Raw genomic sequence first — 21,890 nt, 5'->3', positions numbered from 1 at the left:
AATGGTCCTAATTTATGCTAAAGTCCCCTTACACTGTTCCAGCTACACAGCTTGTGGAAGTTGATAGGAATCCCCCCATTCCCTTAAACTTGCTTTGGGTCATGTGGCAATAGAAGTGAACCTCAAAATGTTTGAAGTTATAATTTATATCTACTTTAAGGCCCTTTTTATGTTACCAGAGTGGTAGCAAGAGGCCTTGGGATAATTGCAAATCAGGATCCCCAGTTTCATGAGGCAACTAAAAGCAGTTATATTGACAATCCCCTATATTCTGATATTATGTAAACTATATAATAGCAGCCCAGGCATTCATTGGGTTGCATGACTACAGCTGTGAGTATTATTGTGCAGATGGGGAAAATCCTTTCATGCAAATATGTCTGCTTTAGGAAAGAAAGAGAGAATTGTTTCAAAATGGAGAGTTTCTCCAAGACCTCAGCAGGTTTCAATCCTGCAAAATCTTGGTCTCTACTGAGTGTCACAGGGCACTGAGGGGGTGCCTGCTCCTTTAAGGGCAGAAGCTGCCTAACAAAGGAGTCTTGCAGACGAGACAGAGCTCCACAGCTGTAGGTTGCCTGAGTAACAGGCTAACAAGGTAATTAGCCAGCACCTGCGGGCTGCCCAGAAGAAGGCAGAACCCAGGGAACATATAAGCTCAGGGCTGGTGCTAGCAGGGTCACTTTCTTGCTGGCAACTGCAAAGGGAAAGCTCCTACACAAGAGAGCTACCCAAAACATTGAGTTGCCTGCTTTGCTACCCCTCAGTGCAGTAAGACTCCAGGAGCTCACAAAGTACCCAGGGCTAAGGGGTACGCTATCCTAAAGGTGGAAGTTTGCCCTCTTAGAGGGGCAGAGTGCTGCCTTCATGGTTGTTGTTATGTTATAGCCCAGGGGCTGATGTTTGTGTTATTATTTGAACCGCTGGGTTGGGATGCAGCTAATTGGGGAGTTGGAGGTCTCATTAGTGCCCAGAGGTAGGCATACAATTGCGTAGAGCCCAAAGCCAGCTGGGTGCAGCAGATAAGGGCCAGGGGCCTGATGACAAGAGGAGATTAATGAAAGCTGGTTTCTCAAAGCCAGGCTCAATGCATTGGGTCTAGGCTAGAGCTATATTAAAGGAGCGGAGGCTGAGTAGGCCCCAGCAGAGGGTATAACACCCATGCGGCATGGTAGAGGGGAGGTTTGGAGCCACACAATTGACCCATAAGGCCTGAGGTGCCCCGTGCAGCACAGTGTTGTAGGGAGGGCTGGCAAAGGGCTCAAAGGCCAGTGATCTTAAATGAAGTTCAGTGGACCGGGACCAAGTGAAGACCTGTGGGCAGCCTCCCGATTTATTTTACTAACAAGACATGGGAGGTGAGATAAGAGGGTACCCTCAGGATGGAGCTTGCATGGTTGTGGAGATGCCAGGGGCATCACGGCCACCCCTGGGGAACCCCGCTCTGTGACATTGAGTTAAGAGGGTTAAAAGAAGACAAAGCCCACATCCTTTGCCTCCTTTAAGTGGTAGAAGTCTTTATGTGCAACTCTAACCCACCCTGCTCATGTCCTAGAAAACCATGAATGCATCTGTTTTTGTAACTGCCTTCATCTTAACTTGAAGACATCTGCCTCTCCTCATCCCATCACCCTTTTACTCCTTTCCACATAATTACCATTTCAACAAGAGGGATGAAGGCTGTCTTAGCCCTACCTAGCACATAGCCTAATGACAAAGGCACTTTACTGGGATATGTGGGCTTAAAACTCCTCAGGATGAATGGGGTCTATAACCTACCTGGGTAAATGTCCTAACTACTTGACTACTGGACAAAAAGTATCCTGATGTCCTGATGTAATAAAGGTACACAATATGCAGCACCAAATCAAGCACCTTTAGGGGTGAGAGTTCATACAGAAGCCTGACATTTCCTATTGGCTGCCTGTAGTACTCTGGAAAGAATGAGGCTGTCTGTTGCCATGGTGGAATAGGATTGGCTCACAGAGGTGCAATAAGCTGCCCAGGGAGAGGGTGGGAGAGCTATATACCTCCCTGAGTAGAATAGGATTGTACTCCTGAGGTGAGATGCACACTTTTGGCAGAATAGCTATGTAGACATAGACATCTAGTAAACACCATAGCATCTGGCACAAAATCCTTATAAGAAAACCTGCTTTTCATTCCTGTGAAATTCTTCATTATAAAAATGAAGGAAACAGAAACAGCAAAAGAATATACTAATAAATCAAACAGCATTTAATTAATGTGATTTTCATGTAATCAATGGGACTAGATGTATGACTAAATCTTCACGGTGGTGTCCTTTGGTCCCGTATCAAGATATCTGCAGTTACATTTTTTTAACGGGCAAGTTGCAGTAGAAATTAAATAACTGCCCTTCATGACTACAGCAACATAGAAAAGATTAAACACAGATATTTTTCATAATATATCTTTAATCAGATATTACATATGTAGAAAAAATGAGCCATATTCTTAATAGCAAGAATTCTTGTTCCTTTCTCAGAGTAGGTCTGTTCTAATTTTAGTTTGAGATCCCAAGCTAAGTAAAAGAACTGATGATTTGATTGCTGTCTTCTTTGCAGAGAAGTTGTGATTGCTTGATGAGCAGGAATCCTGTTTTTTTCTGATGAAAAAAAATCCTCAATTTTCGGGTTTAAAAAAGTAACCCAAAATCCACATTTGTCCATCATCAAAATGAAACACTACTAATATATATCTATAGATAATCTATAATAATATATAGATATATATATATTAGTGGTGTTTCATTTTGATGATAGAAAAATGTGGATTTGGGGTTACTTATTTAATACAAAAATTGGGGATTTTTTTTTTGATCAGAGAAAACCAGGATCCCTGTTGATAAGTCATGTAAAGCCATTGATAACCTCTAGTGTTCCAACTTTAGAAAATTTGTTAAATAGAGAATAATATTATTCCAGAATGTGACTGTATTTCTTTAACTAGTAACACTAATAAATTAAGACTAAAGGATCCCATAAATCTTAATAGCATCCAAATAATTATTTTATTACATTAAATTAGTTTTATTGCCCTTAAGGGAATGTTCAGTTCTGACCCATGAGATAAATTCTCTTTAAATAGTGTTACATAATGTACGTATTGATTTGTTGTGTCAGGGCCACAATAATTTGTTCTCTAAAGTCTGCCAGTTTTCAAAGATTTCCTAATATGAGATGGGCATATTCTCTTACCTCAATAGAGACTAAGATTTTGCAGGATTGAAGCATGCCAAAGATTAACTAGTGAAGTTTTGTCCTTGCAGTAGAGTAGCGGAGTATAGCGCAGAAACATTTCAAGCATCAGGGGAACTGGATTATAAAGAAGAGCTCTGAGTCAGCTACCAGATTCTTTTTGTTACAGACTCCTGAGTTTTTAAAACTTAGATACATCTTGTGTATCAAGAAAAATAAACAAGAAAGGAAAGAACCCCCCTAGAGAAAATAATAAACTTTGGGATTTCATGCACATTGACTTGAAAGAACCAAAACAACTAGGAGAAAACCAGTGTCTGCTTCTGGTATGTAATACCTTCTCAAAGTACAAGGGGGAGTCACAACCCAAGAAGATAAAAGAACTGATACAGTTAACATTGCATAAATGAAATAAAATGGAGTTGCAGACTCTGTTCTATTTCATTCTTTGATTTGGTATAAATTCCTCTACAGCACCCATCACTGAGTAGCTTTCACTAGTGTGTTAAGTGATGTGACTATCACCTGTGACATACTTCCTTTCTCGTTTGCCTGTTCATCTTCCAAGTTCCTTAAGATTATTTTTTAGTTTACAGTTTTTGTTGATATTTTTCTATGTGTGTCTGAGTGTTTGGTACATCCAATAGCATTGGTAGTGATCAGGAAAAGGAATTTAAACCAAAAAGCTGCCAGGTCCAGCTAACCAGAAAAACATTTCCTGAAAATATTGAAAATGGAAAGACTAGGCTACACTCTTGATTTAGGAAGAAAATAGTCAGGGGGAAGCCAAAGTCTACTTCAGAGAAGTCTTCATAAAATTACAGAGAAACAAAATAACTTAGCCCTGCTTACAACCAATGTAATGGCTCATTAACTAGGGCATAGACTCACTGAAAGTATAACTGTAATCAATAAAACAGACAAAGTCACTTAGAAATTGTTCAGCAGGCTTCTGTTAAAAATAAACCCATGACAAAACCAAAGATCTAAAATCCCTAGAACTCCAGTGGTGTTCAAAATCTAAACCTAGATCCACAATGTGCAAGCAGCCCTTCTGAGAACTGAACCTACATCTTGAACTCGCATATCCCTGAATGTATATTTATTTCAAATCATGATCGGAAATTAGTTGCCTGAGGCTATCTTTATCTCCTTTATCTAGACTTCTGTGTGTGTAATTCATATGCATCTGGGAGCTACTAAAGATCAGTTATTAAGAGAAAATGCCAGCACTTTTGTAGTTCCCAATTCAATGCAGTCCTTGGGGAGAATCACATAATGAGTTAGTTTAATTTGGATTGAATTAACCCTACCTGACAATATCTGATGATATAAATCCAGTTACAAGAAACATTACCTTGATTGCATACAAAACACAAGAAGGTATATTCATATAAAATCCATGAAGATGACAAACTATATGGATCCCTAAAATAAGCAGTGAGAATGAAAGCCTTATTTAATCAAGTAGCTATAGCTATATGGTATAGATATCTTAATTATTAGGTAAGCTCCTTCAAATCAACATTGAATTACTTTGATGGGACAGCTCTTGTGGGGGCAGAAGGGTTGGGGGTGCTTGTTAAAGCATTCATATGCTAGCTCTAAATATACATGCTCTGGAACTTCTGTATGACTCATTGTGGGTTAATGGGCAGTTTTACCACCACAGGCTGCGTGGGTTCAATCTTCTTGAAACATCCAATAAAAGAAAATGCTATGAAATTCTGAGAGGTGTTTTGTGAATTATGTTAAAAGTTGTCCAATCAGACCCTGCCTCAGATCTGCTACTAACTAATTAAACAGTAAAACACTGATCCTGTATACTTGGCATTCCCCTTTGCTCATCACACCACTAGTGTTGTGTGCAACAGAAATTCACTACAGTGAAATGAGAGGAATGGCAACATGAGTAGACTTGTATATACTAGAACACAGAGGCGTGATTTAAATCTATAGATACCTAAAGATGCCACCATAGTGTTGATAGTGCTAATCAAATAATTATTTTAAAAACTTAAATCAAACAGTCACATTATTACAATATGATCCCAGATTCTCCTTGGCTACATCTTCCTATCTTCAATATTGCAAGTGTATACAACTGTGTAATAGCTTATATATTTAAAAATGTCCTACTGAAATGGCTATTTTAAGAAAAAAAAGAAAAACAATGTTAATATAATGTAAATGTACAAATTGAAAATAAATGTTCTTATTTTATTAATTTTACAGATGGATATGTCCTCAGAAGCAATTTAGTTGAGAAGTAAGTACATAGTGATCTTGGCATTTGGTATAATATGTTCTTGCCCCTGTTGGAGACAGGATAATAGGCTAGATGGAGCATTGGCCTGACCCAGCATAGGAATTCTTATGTTCATTTTTGCCCTTAATTACTTATTAGGCAAGTAGAAGTTTAGATAAATACTTTACCATGTGATTTTTATTTCCTCGTGAAATATTTTTATGAAGTTTAAACATCTCAAGAGTAGTCACATATGTTTTTGCTGGAAATTATCTGGGGACCTGCTCCTGCATTTCTTGTTCACAAATTTAGCACAGAGCCTAGAAAAAATAAACATGTTAATCCATCATTTGAAAGATGGCTCATAAATTATTATTAAACCACACATTAAATAAATGTATTAGGGGCTGGCAGGGAGCAGGGGACCAGGAGATTGCTGACAGGAGATTGTTCCCTGCACCTGCTCTGTGATGTTAATTATGGAGCAGGGTTGGGAAAAATCTTCCTGCCCCCTGCCTCCACTCTGTGATCACCATCATGGAGCTGGGGCTGGGAACAGTCCCGCTGCCCCTGCTCTGCAATCCCCTTCGCAGATCCTCTGCTGGGACAAGGAGCTCCCTGCTGCTGGGGCTGGGGGACCTTGTCCCTGCCCGGGCTCTGGTGGTAGAGCCCACTCCAGCAGCAGCTGGAGCAGCTTCTGGGGGCAGGGAGCAAAGATCTCCCACTCCCTGTTGCCTGGCTGACCAGGAGCAAAGATACTTGACTTAGTTGCTTAATATTAGACATGCGAGTAGTAGCTGCAATGGAACTACTTACAAGCATAAATAAGTGCATAAATAAATAACATGTTTTGAAAATCATAAAATCATAGAAAATTAGGGTTGAAAGGGACCTCAGAAGGCCGTCTAGCCAAACCCATGTTCGAAGTAGGGCCAGCCCCAACTAGATCATCCAAGTCAAGGCTTTGTCTAGCCAAGTCTTAAGAACCTCAAAGGAGGGAGAGTCCACAACCTATCTGGTAACCTGTTTCAGTGTTTTATTACCCTCCTAGTGAAACTGTTCTTCCTAATATCTAACCTAAATTTCCCTTGCTGCAACTAGAGGATGTTGCTCCTTGTTCTGTCATCTGCTACCACTGAGCGCAGTCTAGCTCTATCCTCCTTCAAACTCCCCTTTAGGTAGTTGAAGGCTGCTATTAAATCCCCTCTCAGTTTTCTCTTCTCTAGAATAAATAAGTCCAGTTCCCTTAGCCTGTCCTCATAAATCATGTGTCCCAGCCCCCTCACCATTTTTGTCACCCTCCACTGGACTCTCTCTAATACAGGGGTGGTCAATTATTTCGGGCGGAGGGCCGCTTACTGAGTCTTGGCAAGCCATCGAGGGCCACATGACAGGCAGCCAGGGGCAGATAAATATTTATTTTCTAAATTTTTTAGGGGCCCCATGGGCTGGATAGAATGGCCTGGTAGGCCGCATCTGGCCCGCAGGCCACATTTTAACCACCCCTGCTCTAATATGTCCACATCCATTCTGTAGTGGGGGGCCCAAAACTGGACACAGTACTCCAGATGTGGCCTCACCCGTGCTGAATAGGGGGGAATAATCACTTCCTTTGACCTAATGGCAACACTCCTACCAATGTAGCCCAGTATGCTGTTAGCCTTCTTGGCAACAAGGGCAATTGTTGGCTCATATTCAGCTCATTGTCCACTGTAACCCCCCAGGTCCTTTTCTGCAGAGCTGCTGCCCAGCCAGTCAGCCCCAGCCTGTACTGGTACCTGGGATTGTTCTGTCCTAACTGCAGGACTTTGCACTTGTCCTTCAATCCTCCAGTTTGTCTAGGTCTCTCTAAATCCTAGACTTACCATCCAGTGTATCTACTATTCTCCCCCCCCTGCCCCCCCACCCAGTTTGGTGTCATCTGCAAACTTGCTGTGGGTGCACTCTATGCCATCTGCCAGGTCATTGATGAAGATATTGAACAAAACTAGCCCTAGGGCCAACCCCAACTGGACATCAAGCCATTGATTCCTATCCTCTAAGCCCAAAGCCCCAGCCAGTTTTCTATCCACCTTACAGTCCATTCATCCAGCCAGTACTTCCTTATCTTGCCTGGGAGAATATTGTGGAAGACCGTATCAAAAGCCTTGCTAAAATCAAGGTACACCATATCCACTGGTCTCCCTTCATCCACAGAGCTAGTCACTTCATCATAGAAGGCAATAAGGTGGGTCAGGCATGACTTGTCCACCATGTGAATCCATGCTGACTGTTCCTAATTACCTTCTTCTCCAAGTGCTTAGAAATGGTTTTCTTGAGGATCTCCATGATTTTTCCAGGGACTGGGGTGAGACTGACTAATTTGTAGTTCCCTGGATCCTCCTTTTTCCCTTTCTTAAATATGGGCACTGTATTTTCCCTTTTCCAATCATCTGAGATCTCTCCCAATTACCGTGAGTATTCAAAGATTAAAGCCAGCAGTTCTGCAATCACATCAGCAAACTCTCTCTGCACCCTGGGATGCATCCCATACAGCCCAATGGATTTGTATATGTCCAGTTTTTCTATATAGTCCCTAACCTGTACTTTTACCACTGTTGACTGCTCATTTCCTCGGCAAACTTTGCTGTCAGGCGCAATAGTCTGGGAGCTGACCTTGCCTGTGAAGACTGAGGTGAAGAAGGCATCGAGTACTTCCACCTTTTCTGTACCCTCAATAACTAGATTGCCTCTCCCATTCAGTAAGGGACCCACACTTAGCCTGATCTTCTTCGTGTTACTGATATACTTGTATAAACCCTTCTTGTTATGCTTCACATCCCTTGCTAGCTGCAACTCTAGTTGTACTTTGGTCTTCCTGACTTCATCCTTGCATGCCCAAGAAATGCTCTTATACTCATCCCTAGTTGTTTGTCCCAGTTTCCACTTCTTATAGGCTTCCTTTTTGTGATTTAGTTTATTGAAGCGTTCCCTGCTAAGCCAAGCTGGTCTTCTGTCATACTCACTAGTCTTTTGTCGTACTCACTAAAATACACCATAGCCTTTAAAATCTGTAATCTTTAGCCACAGATATTATCTCTTCAGTTTTTCCAGTCCCATTATTATTACATTGTTTAGCATCTTCAGAGACTATCAAAGAACATGCTGAGCATATCTACAGGAGACATAGACTAATTAGCTCCACAGTAAACAACTTGGTATCTAAACATGTGGCCCTCTTAGGCTGTAGAAAACTAATAAACTCCGCAGCAGAGTAATACCGCACATGTAGACGCTGACACAGCTGGATGGGACATTAAGGTGCTTCAATGTGGGGCTCCCTGCCGGCTAGCTCCACACTGGAGCACTCTCATGCTCCAGCCAGTCCCCCTGCAGCATGTTGAGCCAGCCAGGGCTGCTCCATCCTAGCTCAACATGCTGTGATCCTGGGTGCACATTCAAATGGCATGCCTGGGAGCAATAAATGCCAGTGAGATATGCAGCCAAGTTTATTGCTTTGGATAAATAACACTTGTAGATGCACCCACTGAGTGTCTTCACTTCTCTTTCCAGTTTTTGATTTAAAAAAAATCAGTAATCATTTTGTCTTCATGGAAAAAAATATTACTTTGGTTCAAGCTTGTACTGAAATATTGGCATTTTTTTTAAACCAATTACATTTTTCTTAAACTTGTTTTGGAAAAAACATCAAAATCAGTTTGAAGTTTTAAAGAATTGTAAGCAGCTCCAGCTATGCTTCTCTGTCCAACTGTTTTAAGAGTATTTTATGAAATGAACTAATCAATTACTATTGATTTGATTAGCTACTAATCAATTACTATTGATTAGCTATTTGATACCTTAGGACCTGATTTCATACCTACTTGCAAATTTCAATTAATATATATTTTTATTTTTTAAATTTTCAGTGATGGAGAGATCTATGATGATATTGCTGATGGTATGTTGCACCTTTCAAATAGAGCAATCATTATGTGTTATATTGCTAAAGCAAGTAACTTTATGCTTGTAGCAAACTATTAGAGAATACTAACTTTTTTGCATTTTCTTTCCTATTTAGATTGCATCTACGATAATGATTAATCCTGAATTTTGTTAATGTGCAAGCTTCATTGACAATTAATGCCTACTGTTGATTTCTGATTGGCATTAAAAATCACCAAAGCTGATTGTTTACAAGTTAATAGGTGGCTACTCTGGTACTTGGTACATATGTGAAGTTTTTGTTAACATGTTTAGACCTCTAAATCTTTGGTACCTATTGTTTTGACTGATATTTCCTTGCTGTGATAACTGCTGGGTAATATGAATGACAGGTGAAGTTTTTACCATGTGTGTCCGTTCTGCCTCTGCCATCCTCCGTGGGTCCATATAAAACAATTCATCAGTAAAATTTACCAGTGATGCCTATTCAGTGTGAACAGAGATATGTGGAACACTATATTCTGATTACAAGAATGAGACAAAAACACCTGCAATGACTGCTCTTTTTGGGGAGGAAATTATTGAGAAAAATGCCTGTCAGTAGTGGTAGGATCACTGTTGTAAAAACTGGAAATCAAAGCAAGCATCAAAGAAGCTCATATATCCTTGAACTGCCGTTCCAATTTTACTTGTGAGGGTGACAGTAAGACACACAGCTGTGTTTTTCTACAGCTAAAATTTTAGATTATGGTAATAATAGATTATAGTTTTCTAAATCTTTTAAAAAATATTTCATATGTACTTTTGAACTAATTAATACTGCAATAATAAATATAAATTAAATGTTTTTGTATGTCTTATGTATAGTGCTCTGAGATACAAGCAACAAATGATTCTATTTAACTTTGTAGCATATTGATGTGATCTTCCAAATATTTAGCCTAAGATTTAGCTCTTTGATTAATTGTCAAGTTAATATTGTAATTTAGAGATGAAAATTGACTTGAATTTGTGGGAAATAGCCTCTCGTTTTAAGATTCTGATACTAAAATATCTCCTTTAAGTATTGCTTTCTTATTCTAGAAACATGTAAATGAAGAAGTACAACTTCACTGTAATAAAAACTTTTCCTACGACAGTGTCAACATCTTTAGTGATGATGTTATATAAATGAGTAGGTTGTAAACTGAAATCAAATGAACCATGAACCATTTTTTCCCCCCACTTATTTGCATATCTGAGATCTGTTGAAAATACAATATTAACAATGGATTCTGAATATAGTAGAGCAAATATTTAAAAGATGACATTTTATTTGTAGCTTCTACATTCTTATATTGGTGGTTTTATCTAGCAAATATCTATGTAGAGAGAGGTAGGTAGCCTGAAGTCAGACAGAAGGCAGGGGAGAGTGGCACCTTAGAGACTAACTGGTTCAAAGAGGCATGTAGGCTAAGAAAATAATACATTGTCTACAAAAACTTATGCTTCTCTAAACCAAATACTAATGCAGTTCAGTCAGCACAAATGTATAATCTGTAGACAGATTATACTGCTCCCATCTAAAACACAAGATGTTTACTGCGCAGCTGCCTAATTAGCTCCACAGTAAAGTCTCAGCATCTACATGAGCGACCCTATTAGGCAACGGAAAACTAACTCCACTGCAGGTTAGTCCTTGTAAATACAATTATTATCCTACAACGGCATTCTTTAGTGCACAGTAATGCACATGTAGACACTGACAGGTCTGGCTGAGGCATGAGGGTGTTTCAGTGCAGGGCAGCCTGCCACCTAGCCCCATACTGGGGCACCCTCATGCCCCAGCCAGCCCCTCTGTAACATGTTGAGCTGAGTCAGAGTAGCCTCGGGCTGGCAGGCTGACCCCCCCCCCGGGCCCTGCCCGCCAGGGCTGCTCCAGCCCAGCTCAGTGTGCTGCCATCCCAGGCACATGTGAAGACTCTGGCATGATGTGTGTTGGAGCTTATTCATTCGCATTAATTTCACATGTAGACGCTCCCATACTAATGCAATTTACCCATGTTGAAACTGAAGCATGATACACCAGTGCAAGTCAAATCTCATTACAGTTTAGACTGCATAACCTAGGTGAAATCTTGGGCAACAGAAATCAGTAGGGCTGCCTATACAAGTGCTCTAAGTTGAGTGGGGGGTATTTTAATTGGAGCCTAGGCAACCACTCTAATAAAAATAGCTTGCCATCACGGCCCCACCCCTGCATTTCAAAGTGGCTGTGGGTGTGCTTTAACTAAAGCTCATTTGACAAGGTTTAGTTAAAATGCTCCTGTGGCCATTTTGAAATGTGGGGGCACTTAATACATGTGATGGTGAGGCAAAGCTAGAGCGTTCCAATTAGAACACGAACAAGCACATCTATAGGCAGCCAAGGAGTTTTGCCATTGACTTTATCAGAGTTAGAATCTCCCACTAGGGTGTGTACCAGGATTATTACACCTGTGGTTTATCCATTGATAGTGCTAACCACAACAAATCTCCAGTATAATTCAAAATTATGAACAATTTATTTCAATGCAGTTATTAGCAGTTTGGTAGCAAATGTTCTCTACATTTAAACTATATTCTGTAAAATGTAATCCAGAATATACTGACAATCACAGATTTGGATAATAAACCAGAGCCAATTTTGAAGTTGTGTTAATAAGCCAGGGCATCTAGTTCTATAGCTTGATGTTCAGACCAACATATATATATGCAAATACCTATTTTAAGTATTTAAGCACTGGTGTCAGCACCCAGATTTGAAATGTAACCTCTGTACTTTCAGTACCATGAAGGCTTAGCAGCAGCAATCTGTTTTGTTTATTTTTCAAGTGTATTTCAGGGATGTGCCAGAGGGCTGAGCTACAGTTCAGACATTAGAATGTAAAGGCTACCTGATAGCTAGCGAACAGGCCAAATATCTTCATTTCTATTGACCCTAACATACTAACAAAAAAGTTTAACTTATAGTCTGTGTAAATGTCTAACTTTTCTCCCATTGCATCAATGGTAAAATTGCCCATGCTTTCAATAGAGGCAAAATCATGCTTGGACTTTTTTGTGTGTAAAATTTACCCCCATGTAGAGAGAAGCAGGATTTGCACAGAACAGAAATCACTTCTTGTCCTCTTGTGCCAAGGTAAATTTCACATTTTGTGAGACTTCTGGTAATACTTTTTAATGTTTTTTACAATTTCTGACTACCAACAATATGGAGCATAACCATAACATAACAAATGGAGATATTATATTACCTTATAGGTCATAATGCAGTGTAAGTAATACAGTCCTATGAAATGTATCTTATGATTCTATAAGTTGAAAATCACTGGAGTCATTTATTAAAGTACAATGTGGATCATAATGAAATGTGACTGATGCAGACTGATGAAATAGATTATAGACTACTATAAACTGCAAGTCCTTGGAGTTATTTACTTTTATTTTTATTATTTCACCAATGGCATTTCCTAGATGCAATATTTTTTCTTCTAAATAAAAGTGTATATTTCCAATAAATATGTGGATGCATTGTCTCATACGAAAACAGAAGAGCGGTGTCTTAAAATAACTTCTGAAACTTGCTGTTGAGTAACAGTATGAAAGCAAATGTTACTAATGTTGTGACAGCACATAACTACAGGTGTGATCTTACTTTGTTAGCAATGATTTTTAGAATACAAAATGTAAGTAGAAAATTTTCAAGTAGAAAAGTCTATGCTTATATATTATTGAAAATCATAAAGTATGGAACAGTTTAATAAAGATGATGTCTTGGGTTTTCTCTTTTGATGTGTATTCTTTTATCTCCAAACTTTGCAAGAGAGAGGAAAAGTTGCTGGAATTTTATGGACATTTCTACCCTCAAAATCCCATACTCCATCCACAATCCTGGAGTAGCTGGATATGCCTGTTAAAATATTCAGCAATTAAATAAAGTTCTCATTAAAAATTAGCTCATTAGACTTCAGCATCAACATCCAAAGGAGTTGAACGGGGCCAGTTTTAGCTTATTTTAGGATGAAATAATGTTTCTTGTACAGTGTTGAAGTAAACAGGATTAGCACAAAGGAGGTGCAAGGTGGGAGGAAAAGAATCCTCCATCCAACTCCATGGCTTTGGAGCTGTTTCTCTGCTTTTTACTCCAGGTAACAGAGCAATATTAGTGGCTTATTTTCAGTGTTTTCCTGAACATGAGCTTTAGAGTTTGGATCCACGTAACTGCAGACCCTCTTGGTACTCCTTCCAATATGACAACTCAGAGCTCCCCTATGTATGTTTCCTTTGCACAATGTATTCTATATCATCACTATTATCAATGCAGCAGAGTTCTGGAGATCCCCTCACATTTCTGTCTTTCTGTGGGGCTGAGTCAAATTTGGTATTGGGTGCTAGCTCTTCAGTCTATCTATGTATCTGAGCCCTGAGCTAGTTCAGAAAGAGAAGACTATATTTTCAAACCAGTTAATTACAATTTAAAAAATTGTACATGAAACTTTGATTCTGAAGGCCTCTGAAAACAATGCTGCTATATATTTTCCTTATTACTAGTCCAACATGTATATACCACAGTCCCATAATCATTATCATACTGTGCAAAATATGCCTAGACCATTGCTATGGTGAAAAAGTCATAAAGTCAAATGTTTAAATGCTTGGAAGTGTACAAAACAGCCTTAATTCAGATGTTATATGTTCACATCTTAATTTGCGTGTATGGTTTGTAATTAATTATGATATTTTTTCCCCCATGAGATCCCTACCTCATTTAGTGTACAATCTGGATGATACAGAAAAAGACAGCTTTCTGCTGTCATCATTCAATTGGTGCATATTTCCAAACTCTATGCCAAATTCAAGATTATTTCTTTATGTGTTTTTCTATAGTAGAAAACACACATTGCTGTCTCAGAGCCACACAAGTATGAGTGAATTCACAATTCTCTAGTGAGAAAGTAACATTTTTCCTATTTCAATTTTTGGTATAAGGAAAGGCAACCATCACAGTTTTTTGGAAAGTGTTAATTAGTTTTGGGTGCATAATTGACTTCAATACTGAAAGCTAAGATAATTGTGTGCTGAAGTGTTTGGCTGAATTGGGGCCATGCTGGCCATTTTAATTTTTTTTTTCTTTTTTCCCCGTCCCCTTTTGGTTTAAAAAAGATGGAAAGAGGAAAATGCTCATGGTTAGTATATCTAACATTTATATTTTGAAATGTATACTTCACTGAGATTAATAAAATCGCCTCCCACTTTTAATGCTCTTACTGTCTGGGCGGATTCAGTGGACCAATTGCACAGTGTATCTTTTTATGCTCTGATAGTTGCAACATTGTAAACTAATTATATTTAAATAAAAGCCTAGACTATATTAAATGTTGTGCAATGCAACAATTACTGAGGACAAAAAAATAACACTGCCTGGACTTAATTGCCCCCTCCCCTTGTTTGTGATATCAGTACAGAGTTTGTCTGTTTTGTTGTATGTTTTTTGGTGGGGAGAGGCTTGGCTTTGAGGATTTGTTTCTTGTTATTTGAAAGGGACATTGATAGTTCCTTTATGCAAAGCATCAGCCTGAGAGCCCATGTTTGGCTAGGTGGGAAGGAAGTAAAGTGATGTCACAAAGAGTACCTGGCTTTTTGAGGCTCTAATAAAATCTTACCAGCTGCCTATAAACATGCTTAGAATTTTTTAAATTATGTTTTTCTTTGTCCTCAACCTAAGCAAAAGCACTGGGGCTCAATTATTACATCTTACTAAATTTATGAAGTGTCAGACTAGGCTTTTTATGCTGCAGCTCTGGTTGAAAAGAATGTGGGAAATTGTTCTTTGTTTCTTTTAACTTGCAGGCAGCTGTAGAAAAGTTGTTTAAACTTATCATTTTCATCTTTAGGCAGAAAGACTAGACTAGACACAGACTAGATTAGCCTAAATGTAAATGTTTAGGCAAGTAAGGAGTAGCTATGTAGAAAAGGTTATAACAAAAACTTTACTATAGGGTTTCTAGAGTAGTATCACCAAACCCTTCAGCTCAAGCATCATGAGCCAGCCAGACAAAAAAAAGTTCAAGACTGGCTTTGTTGTTTCTCGGTTGTTTTCTGGTTTGGCCCCTGATATTCAAACTGCTAGCAGGAAAAGCCATCTGCTCCTTCATTTGTGTCCATGTGTTTCAGGTGGAAAATGTATACAAAATGCATACGCACGCACTGGATATGCTGCCACCTTTTCCTCCGATAGAAAGGACAATCTCTCCAGCTCCCTTCTCTCCCAGTCCTCCTCCATGCATCCCATTGGGCACTCTCTCCAGCTCCTTCCTTTCTCTCCTGCTTTGGACATCCTGCCAAGTCTCTTCCAGCTGCCCCAGGTAAGGATATCTCCTATCTATAATGAATGAAGAGGGGTATTTTCTGTCACTACTCATGGCTGTGCTTCATATCATAGTCTCCTCTGCCTGATCCATTTTCTGCCCCTGTCATTTGTTCTTCTACTCCCTGTCCCTGTTCAGTGTTATTTTGTTTCCTGCTTTCTTGACAATGGTGCTCTGTGTCTTTGACCCTGGCACTCCTGACCCTTCTTTAGTGCTTCCCTATTCCTGTGTTATTGCCTCCACTCGTCCGGGCTTTCATTTTTTTCTGATAGTGCTGTTTAAAGTCTCTTTCATGAAAGATTCTTAACTCTTTGGGTGACAGCAGCAGAGACTCTGTGACTCAGCAGCCACCAAAGAGAATTACAATTCTCGTATTTTGAGGTCCGTGGTATTTATCCCATAGGACTTGAAATTAGGCCAAATGCATGCACCTTCCTTCTCTGTTATCTGGGTGGGTTTTCTATAGAGTTTGAATTGGGAAGCAGTATATGAGTAAGTCATAATGACACTTCTCATTGCAGCAGCTAAAAAACAATGCAAAAGGAAGCTGGTGATTTGTTTTTCCCATCCTATCACTTTTTTTCTACAGCTTTCAGTCCAGGATTGGATGTTCACAAGCCATCCCTACTGTCTCTGCACATGTACTTTACTTATGATGTGCTTTGACCAGAGTGAGGTTACTCAGGGGAGTTCATTCATTTTTGTGCAATTATATAGATGTATAGTAATATTGTTATTAAAATATTATTCATATTTTGCCAGATAGTAACCAGGAAAGGGACCAAAGACTTCTCCAGCTGTGAAGGTAGTTTTCAGAAGAATAAACTGTTAATATTTAAAAGAAAATGTTCTCTTCAGCCACAAAGGTTTTGAAATGCTTCATTTCATTGAAATAAAGACAAATCTTGTTTACATCCATCCTCTATCCTATGGTGATGCTTTCTGCCTCACACCACACAATAGTTTTATTTCTTTAAAGGTCTTATCCTCAGACCATACTTCTTTTATTAATATGTCAACCATAGGCCGACTGAATATCTACAGCTTTTCACAGCTTCAATAGGATTATATAGTGCAGAATGCTGTACATAATTTTACATGAATGGATTCCTAAACGCATGGTTGCACTAAATAAGTTGACCAAACCACATATTTAATAAGACTGTTGTGTCACTTGACTATCTATGCAGATATGTGTGTGGAAGTGGGAGGTTGGTGGGTTGTATTTCATAGTTCTATAGCTTATACTGTATATGAATTATTTTATTCATAACTGGAGAATATAGGAATAATTTACTAAAGGAATACTTGTTTTTACTTGGTTGCAATCAATTTGGACAGTATATTGTTACATTTCCACATTCTTTAAATGAGTACTGCCTGGGGGAGTCGCATTACATTATGTTCTTTTGCCAATCTGTAGCATATAAAAGATATCTTTTGAGTTAAAGTATTAGGAACTTGCTAGGGCCATATTATTTTATTCTTGAGGTCTATGGTATTAAATAATAAAAATATTAATTATACCACACATTATCATGTGAGATTGTTCTTATATATGAAGAAATATATTAATTTAGACTTCTTTCTTGTATGTCAAGCAGATAGGATTGCATTTGAGGAGGCTGATGTCACAATAGCCAGAGCCTGAAGGTGTGAAGAGTGTAACCTAGGGATCAGTGATGCCTTGTGAGAAGAAATCCTGCAGGAGAAGTCATCAAATCATTTGATTGACTTGGGGAAAATGGGCTAGATACAAATAGGACTTTGGTGCTTAACAGAGCTGGACCTATAAATTTTGGCCTGGACAAAACTTCAGAGTGGAGGTGGGGTGGATGGGGGAGAGCACTCAGTTGTCACATTTGGAGCAGCCTTGCACCCTGCTTCCCCACAAAGTCATAGAAGCCCAGCTGGAAAAGCCCCACATGGCCCAGCTGTAGGAGTTCAGTGCCAGGACCTAGAAGAAGCAGTCCTAGAAGGGTCTTAACCTGTCCTGGGGAATCAAAGACCCAAAGGCCCCCTACCTGCTGGGGTGTGTGTGTATGTGTGTGTGTCTGTGCCTGTGTGGGGCTGGGGGGCTGTTTTGGGGTGGGGAGTGAGGGGCACCAGCAGGGCTGGGGGGTGAAAGAGAGGGGTTTCATTTTAATCATGGATTTGGGGTTTTTATCAGAGAATTTGTGATTTGTTTATTTATTTTTTAATCGGGGAAAACCAGGATCCCTGGTGATTAGGGCATGTTAGCTGGAAAAGGGAAGTCCTGGGTTCAAGGCCATGCTGCAAAGCTAGGCATTGCACCTGGATCACTCATAACCACTAGGCACTGATATAAAAGCTGGGCCATGGCATGCTATAAGAAAGCAGGAAAAGCTCAGTTCTTTGAAATAATAATTGTAACTGCAGGGAAGGATTCTGGGCTCTGGATCCTGAATGAACGGGGTCCCTGATCCATGGGTTGGGTTTCATATATGTTCTCATACTCAGCACCTTTTACTCACTACTTCTAGGTAGCAACCTAACTTCCCACACATTTTATAGAAGACCTAGGTATCTTAGGTCTGAGCTCTGGATTCAGTTGAGGACAGGTATCTGACAGGTAGGTGCCTACATCCTTTGTTGTACTTATTCTTAGTTATGTACACCCAAGCAAGGGAAAGGGGGTTCCAGCCCTTAAATTTTTAGGTTCATATTCTACGCTGAACCTCCAGATGAAGGCAAGGATACAATGGTGGCTTTTACGACATGTTTACAGCTCTGATTCTGATCTAGAAGGTGTCTAAAGCAACCTCTGTATATGTTAATGTGGCTAAGGCAGCAGCTCAAATTATAGCTGCAGAACAATGATTCTGCTGTTCCAGCCCAAAACACCCTCTGCACCTTAAAATGTCTGGAAAGGAAGAAAGGGAGGTCAGTATAAAAGTTGCCCACCAACTTTTGGTTTTGAGTATGATTTTTGGAATTCTTTGAATCATTGTTTGCCTGTAAAACCAGGGAAGTGGACTTGATGGCCCAGGAGGCCCTTCCCTGTGTTTCTATATGTACAGCCCCTATATGCAACCAAAATCCCTCCCCTTGGATCCCTGAGACCCAAACAGATTCCCAGAGGATTTGTAGATGACAAAGTCAACCTTTGTACAGGCCTTATCATCCCTGCTTTTGTCTTCCTTTAATCTGGAATCCACCGTGTACATGGAGGCCTGTGGGCATCTGAGGATTCATTCACTTTTTTTTTTTCCATGGATTCTCTGACAGAGTCCAGGGCAGGGAGAGGTGGTTCCAGGAGGCAGCTGACTCACTCTTACAAGAAGAAGGAAGGAAGAAGATTACATGTAAATTAGACTCTACATAGGCAAATCATCAGGGAGCGATCCCTTCTTTGTTCATTTGTTTCTTTTCTGTGAGCCATTGACAGTTCGGGAGTCAGACAGCCACCATTATCACACAGTGACTAACTTATTTAACAGAGCATCAACAAATACTTTTGGGGACTGGGAATTCTTTAAAATCAAATGCTGTTGAGACTGAAGATTTGTATGCCAGAAGTTGCAGAAGTGTTAGTATTCACTACCTGTTTTTAATGTAATGATTTCTTTTCTTATCCACTAAGTAAGTGTGTCGTGCTGAAAAGTTGATGATCCATACCACTGAGGATCCATACCAAACCACTTGTAATGGTTTTGTTGTTTAGGCTTTATTTTCTACCCAAAGAAAAATGTCATACTGGTGAATTGATTCTCTGCGTCTTTGATATAGGAGGCTTTGCTATTGCATTTTGCCATTGATTAGTTTTCAAGTTCCTTCCTTCAGTCAATCAGTTTACATCCATCTTCCTGACTTCAGAATAACAAAGATAACTAGCTGTCTCTGCTAGTGTTTCTTGGCAATACAAAATAAATGAACCCATGTTATACTTCTTAGAAAGCAGTTTCAGTGGCTTCATGTAAAGCAAAGTTATATCCAACAGAACGATTCTAGGATTCTTGCTGGCAAAACAGGCAAAGCTGAACTAGCAATGCCTTTCCTTTCTTGCGAAGTTTTTTTATTCTTTTTATGCCTTGTTACTCTTCATCTAGGGACAGACATTAAAAAAGCCAGAGCCTGAATTGATTCAATCTTTGCAGGTTAGTCCAAGCTGACTAGATTGAACCAATTTGCAAGTGAATAGACATGCAGGAAATACAGGCACATGCCTGCAGTGGCTCAGGCCAGAAGCCGGGGGGCGGGGGTGGGTGCTAGAGCACGTCCTCAGCTTCAGGGAAGTGGTGCTGGGGTCCCCTGAGCCGGGGTCCTCCTGGTGCTCCCCCTCACTGCAGCAGTAGTGGGGGCCAAAGACCGGCCGGCATGGCCCCCTAAAGCAGAGGGGGCAGGGAGGGGGTTTATTCCCTCCTCTGCCCCCACAGGACTGCAGCCACCACTGCTGATCCCTCCCTGCATGGGGTGAGCAGCAGAATAAGCCATCTCCCTGCCCCCTCTGCCAGATGCCAAAGGGAGGGGGAAATAACCCCCTTCCCTGCCCCCTTGAAAAGGGGGCCATGCTGGCTGGCCTCTGGCCACACTCCTGCCCCTGCTGCTGGAGCAGCACCCCTGTCATGGTTTTCCAGGAGCACAAGCCTCTTCCCAGCAGGGTGAGGCACCAGGGCTCAAGGGACCATAGTCCCCAAAACCCTCCCTAGTACTGTCGCTGCTACTTGCCCCACACAGTCTGTGGCAGCTTTGCCTGCCCTGCTCCTGTCCCTGCCCACAGTGCAGGCCCCTGCTGGGAAGAGGCTTGTGCTCCCAGGAAACCATGACAGGGGGTGCTGCCCCCGTCACAGTTCCTGCCCCCTCACCGCTTCAGCAGCAGGGGCGGGGGCACGGCTAGAGGCCAGCTGTCATGGCCCCCTTAGGCAAGAGAGCAGGGAGGGGGGTTATTTCCCCCCTCCCTCTCTCATCTGGTGGAGGGGGCAGAGAAGGAGCTTATTCTGCCGCTTGCCCCGCAAAGGGAGCAATCAATGGCAGGGGTTGGGGCTGGCAGACCCCGGCTGTGGTCCTGCAGGGGCAGAGGGGGCAGAGGAGGGAATAAACCCCCTCCCTTCCCACTCTGCCTCAAGGGGCCAGGCCAGCTGGCCTTGGGCTGTGTCCCTACCCCTGCCACTGCTGTAGCAAGGGGGGAGTGCCAGGCTAACCCTGGCTCGAGTTTGTGCCGGTGGAACAGGTAGGGGGGAATTAAATCAAGTGACCTCCCTGGCCAGGTCACTTGAGGCTACTGCTGGGGCTGGTCATGCCCCCACTGCTGGATCAGCGAGCAGAGAAATGCCTGACCAGGGGCTGCTGCGCTCCTGCCTGGCAACCCCCCTGGGGTCTGTGCTGGTGGGACAGGGGACGGAGGGGGGGAATAAACCTCTTCCCTGACCCCTTCACTGTAGGGGTGCCAGTGTCTGGCCATGCCCCTGGCCCTGCCCCTGCCCAACCCTGCTCTGGCTAGGAAGCAGAGGGGTGGGGCCAGCCCTGCTCCAGTGGAGCAGACAGGACAGCCCAGCCCGGGGTTGCAGAGCATGCTGAGATGTGGAGGGACTCTGGTTTAACTTAAACCAGGAAGGGGGCTGGGACAGAAGTTCCAGAAACCAGTTTGAGCTCAATCAGTTAAGTCTGATACTACATTCAACAAGGTTTATCTCAAACTGGTTTCTGCCATTTTGAAACTGGTTTATGTGCACTGAACTTCTATTCTGTTACAGATTTAAACCAGTTTATGTGTAACTTCTGTCCCTAGACTTCATGATCAAATTCAATGAACTGTCTCTCCCTCCAGTTTGCCATGCTGACATTGTGCCTGAAACATATCAAAAGAGATTGACATTTCAATGTTATAATTTAAGAAAGGAACTTTCCATGAGAATTTTAAGTGAGAAATATAAATATTTTGTACTAACTCAGGGGCGGGCAATTATTTTGGGTGGAGGGCTGCTTAACAAGTTTTGATTAGCTGTCAAGGGCCGCATGGGTAGCCCCGGCGCTTGATGGTTGCCCTGCCTCTTTGTCACGATCTTGGGACCAGAAGTCCCACCCCCTAACCCCTGACCTTTGCCACCAAAAGTCCCTCCCCTTGCCCCTCAGAAATACTCCTTTTTGGTG

The 21,890-nt window shown here is 41.2% G+C and overlaps 1 protein-coding gene across 4 annotated transcripts in view; it reads left to right on the top strand.

Moving 5' to 3' along the window:
• Positions 1–16,714, top strand: part of FYB1 (FYN binding protein 1) — a 93,378-nt gene extending 76,664 nt beyond the window's left edge. For 2 of the 4 annotated variants that reach the window (XM_025210398.1, XM_025210400.1), the window contains 4 exons: positions 5,454–5,487; positions 9,375–9,406; positions 15,586–15,776; positions 16,369–16,680. In XM_025210398.1, the coding sequence (XP_025066183.1) occupies positions 5,454–5,487; positions 9,375–9,406; positions 15,586–15,776; positions 16,369–16,545 (434 nt within the window). In that variant the 3' untranslated portion in view covers positions 16,546–16,680. Of the gene's footprint in view, positions 1–5,453; positions 5,488–9,374; positions 9,407–9,526; positions 11,179–15,585; positions 15,777–16,368 lie in introns of those variants that run through there. The other 2 variants (XM_025210399.1, XM_025210401.1) reach the window with 2 other exon arrangements.
• Positions 16,715–21,890: the final 5,176 nt, after the last annotated feature.

Source organism: Alligator sinensis, unplaced genomic scaffold (genome assembly GCF_000455745.1).
Source record: "Alligator sinensis unplaced genomic scaffold, ASM45574v1 scaffold881_1, whole genome shotgun sequence".
In the NCBI taxonomy this organism is placed as follows: Eukaryota; Metazoa; Chordata; order Crocodylia; family Alligatoridae; genus Alligator; species Alligator sinensis.
The sequence above is the reverse complement of the archived record's forward strand: the minus strand, read 5'-3'. Positions and strand labels throughout refer to the sequence as shown.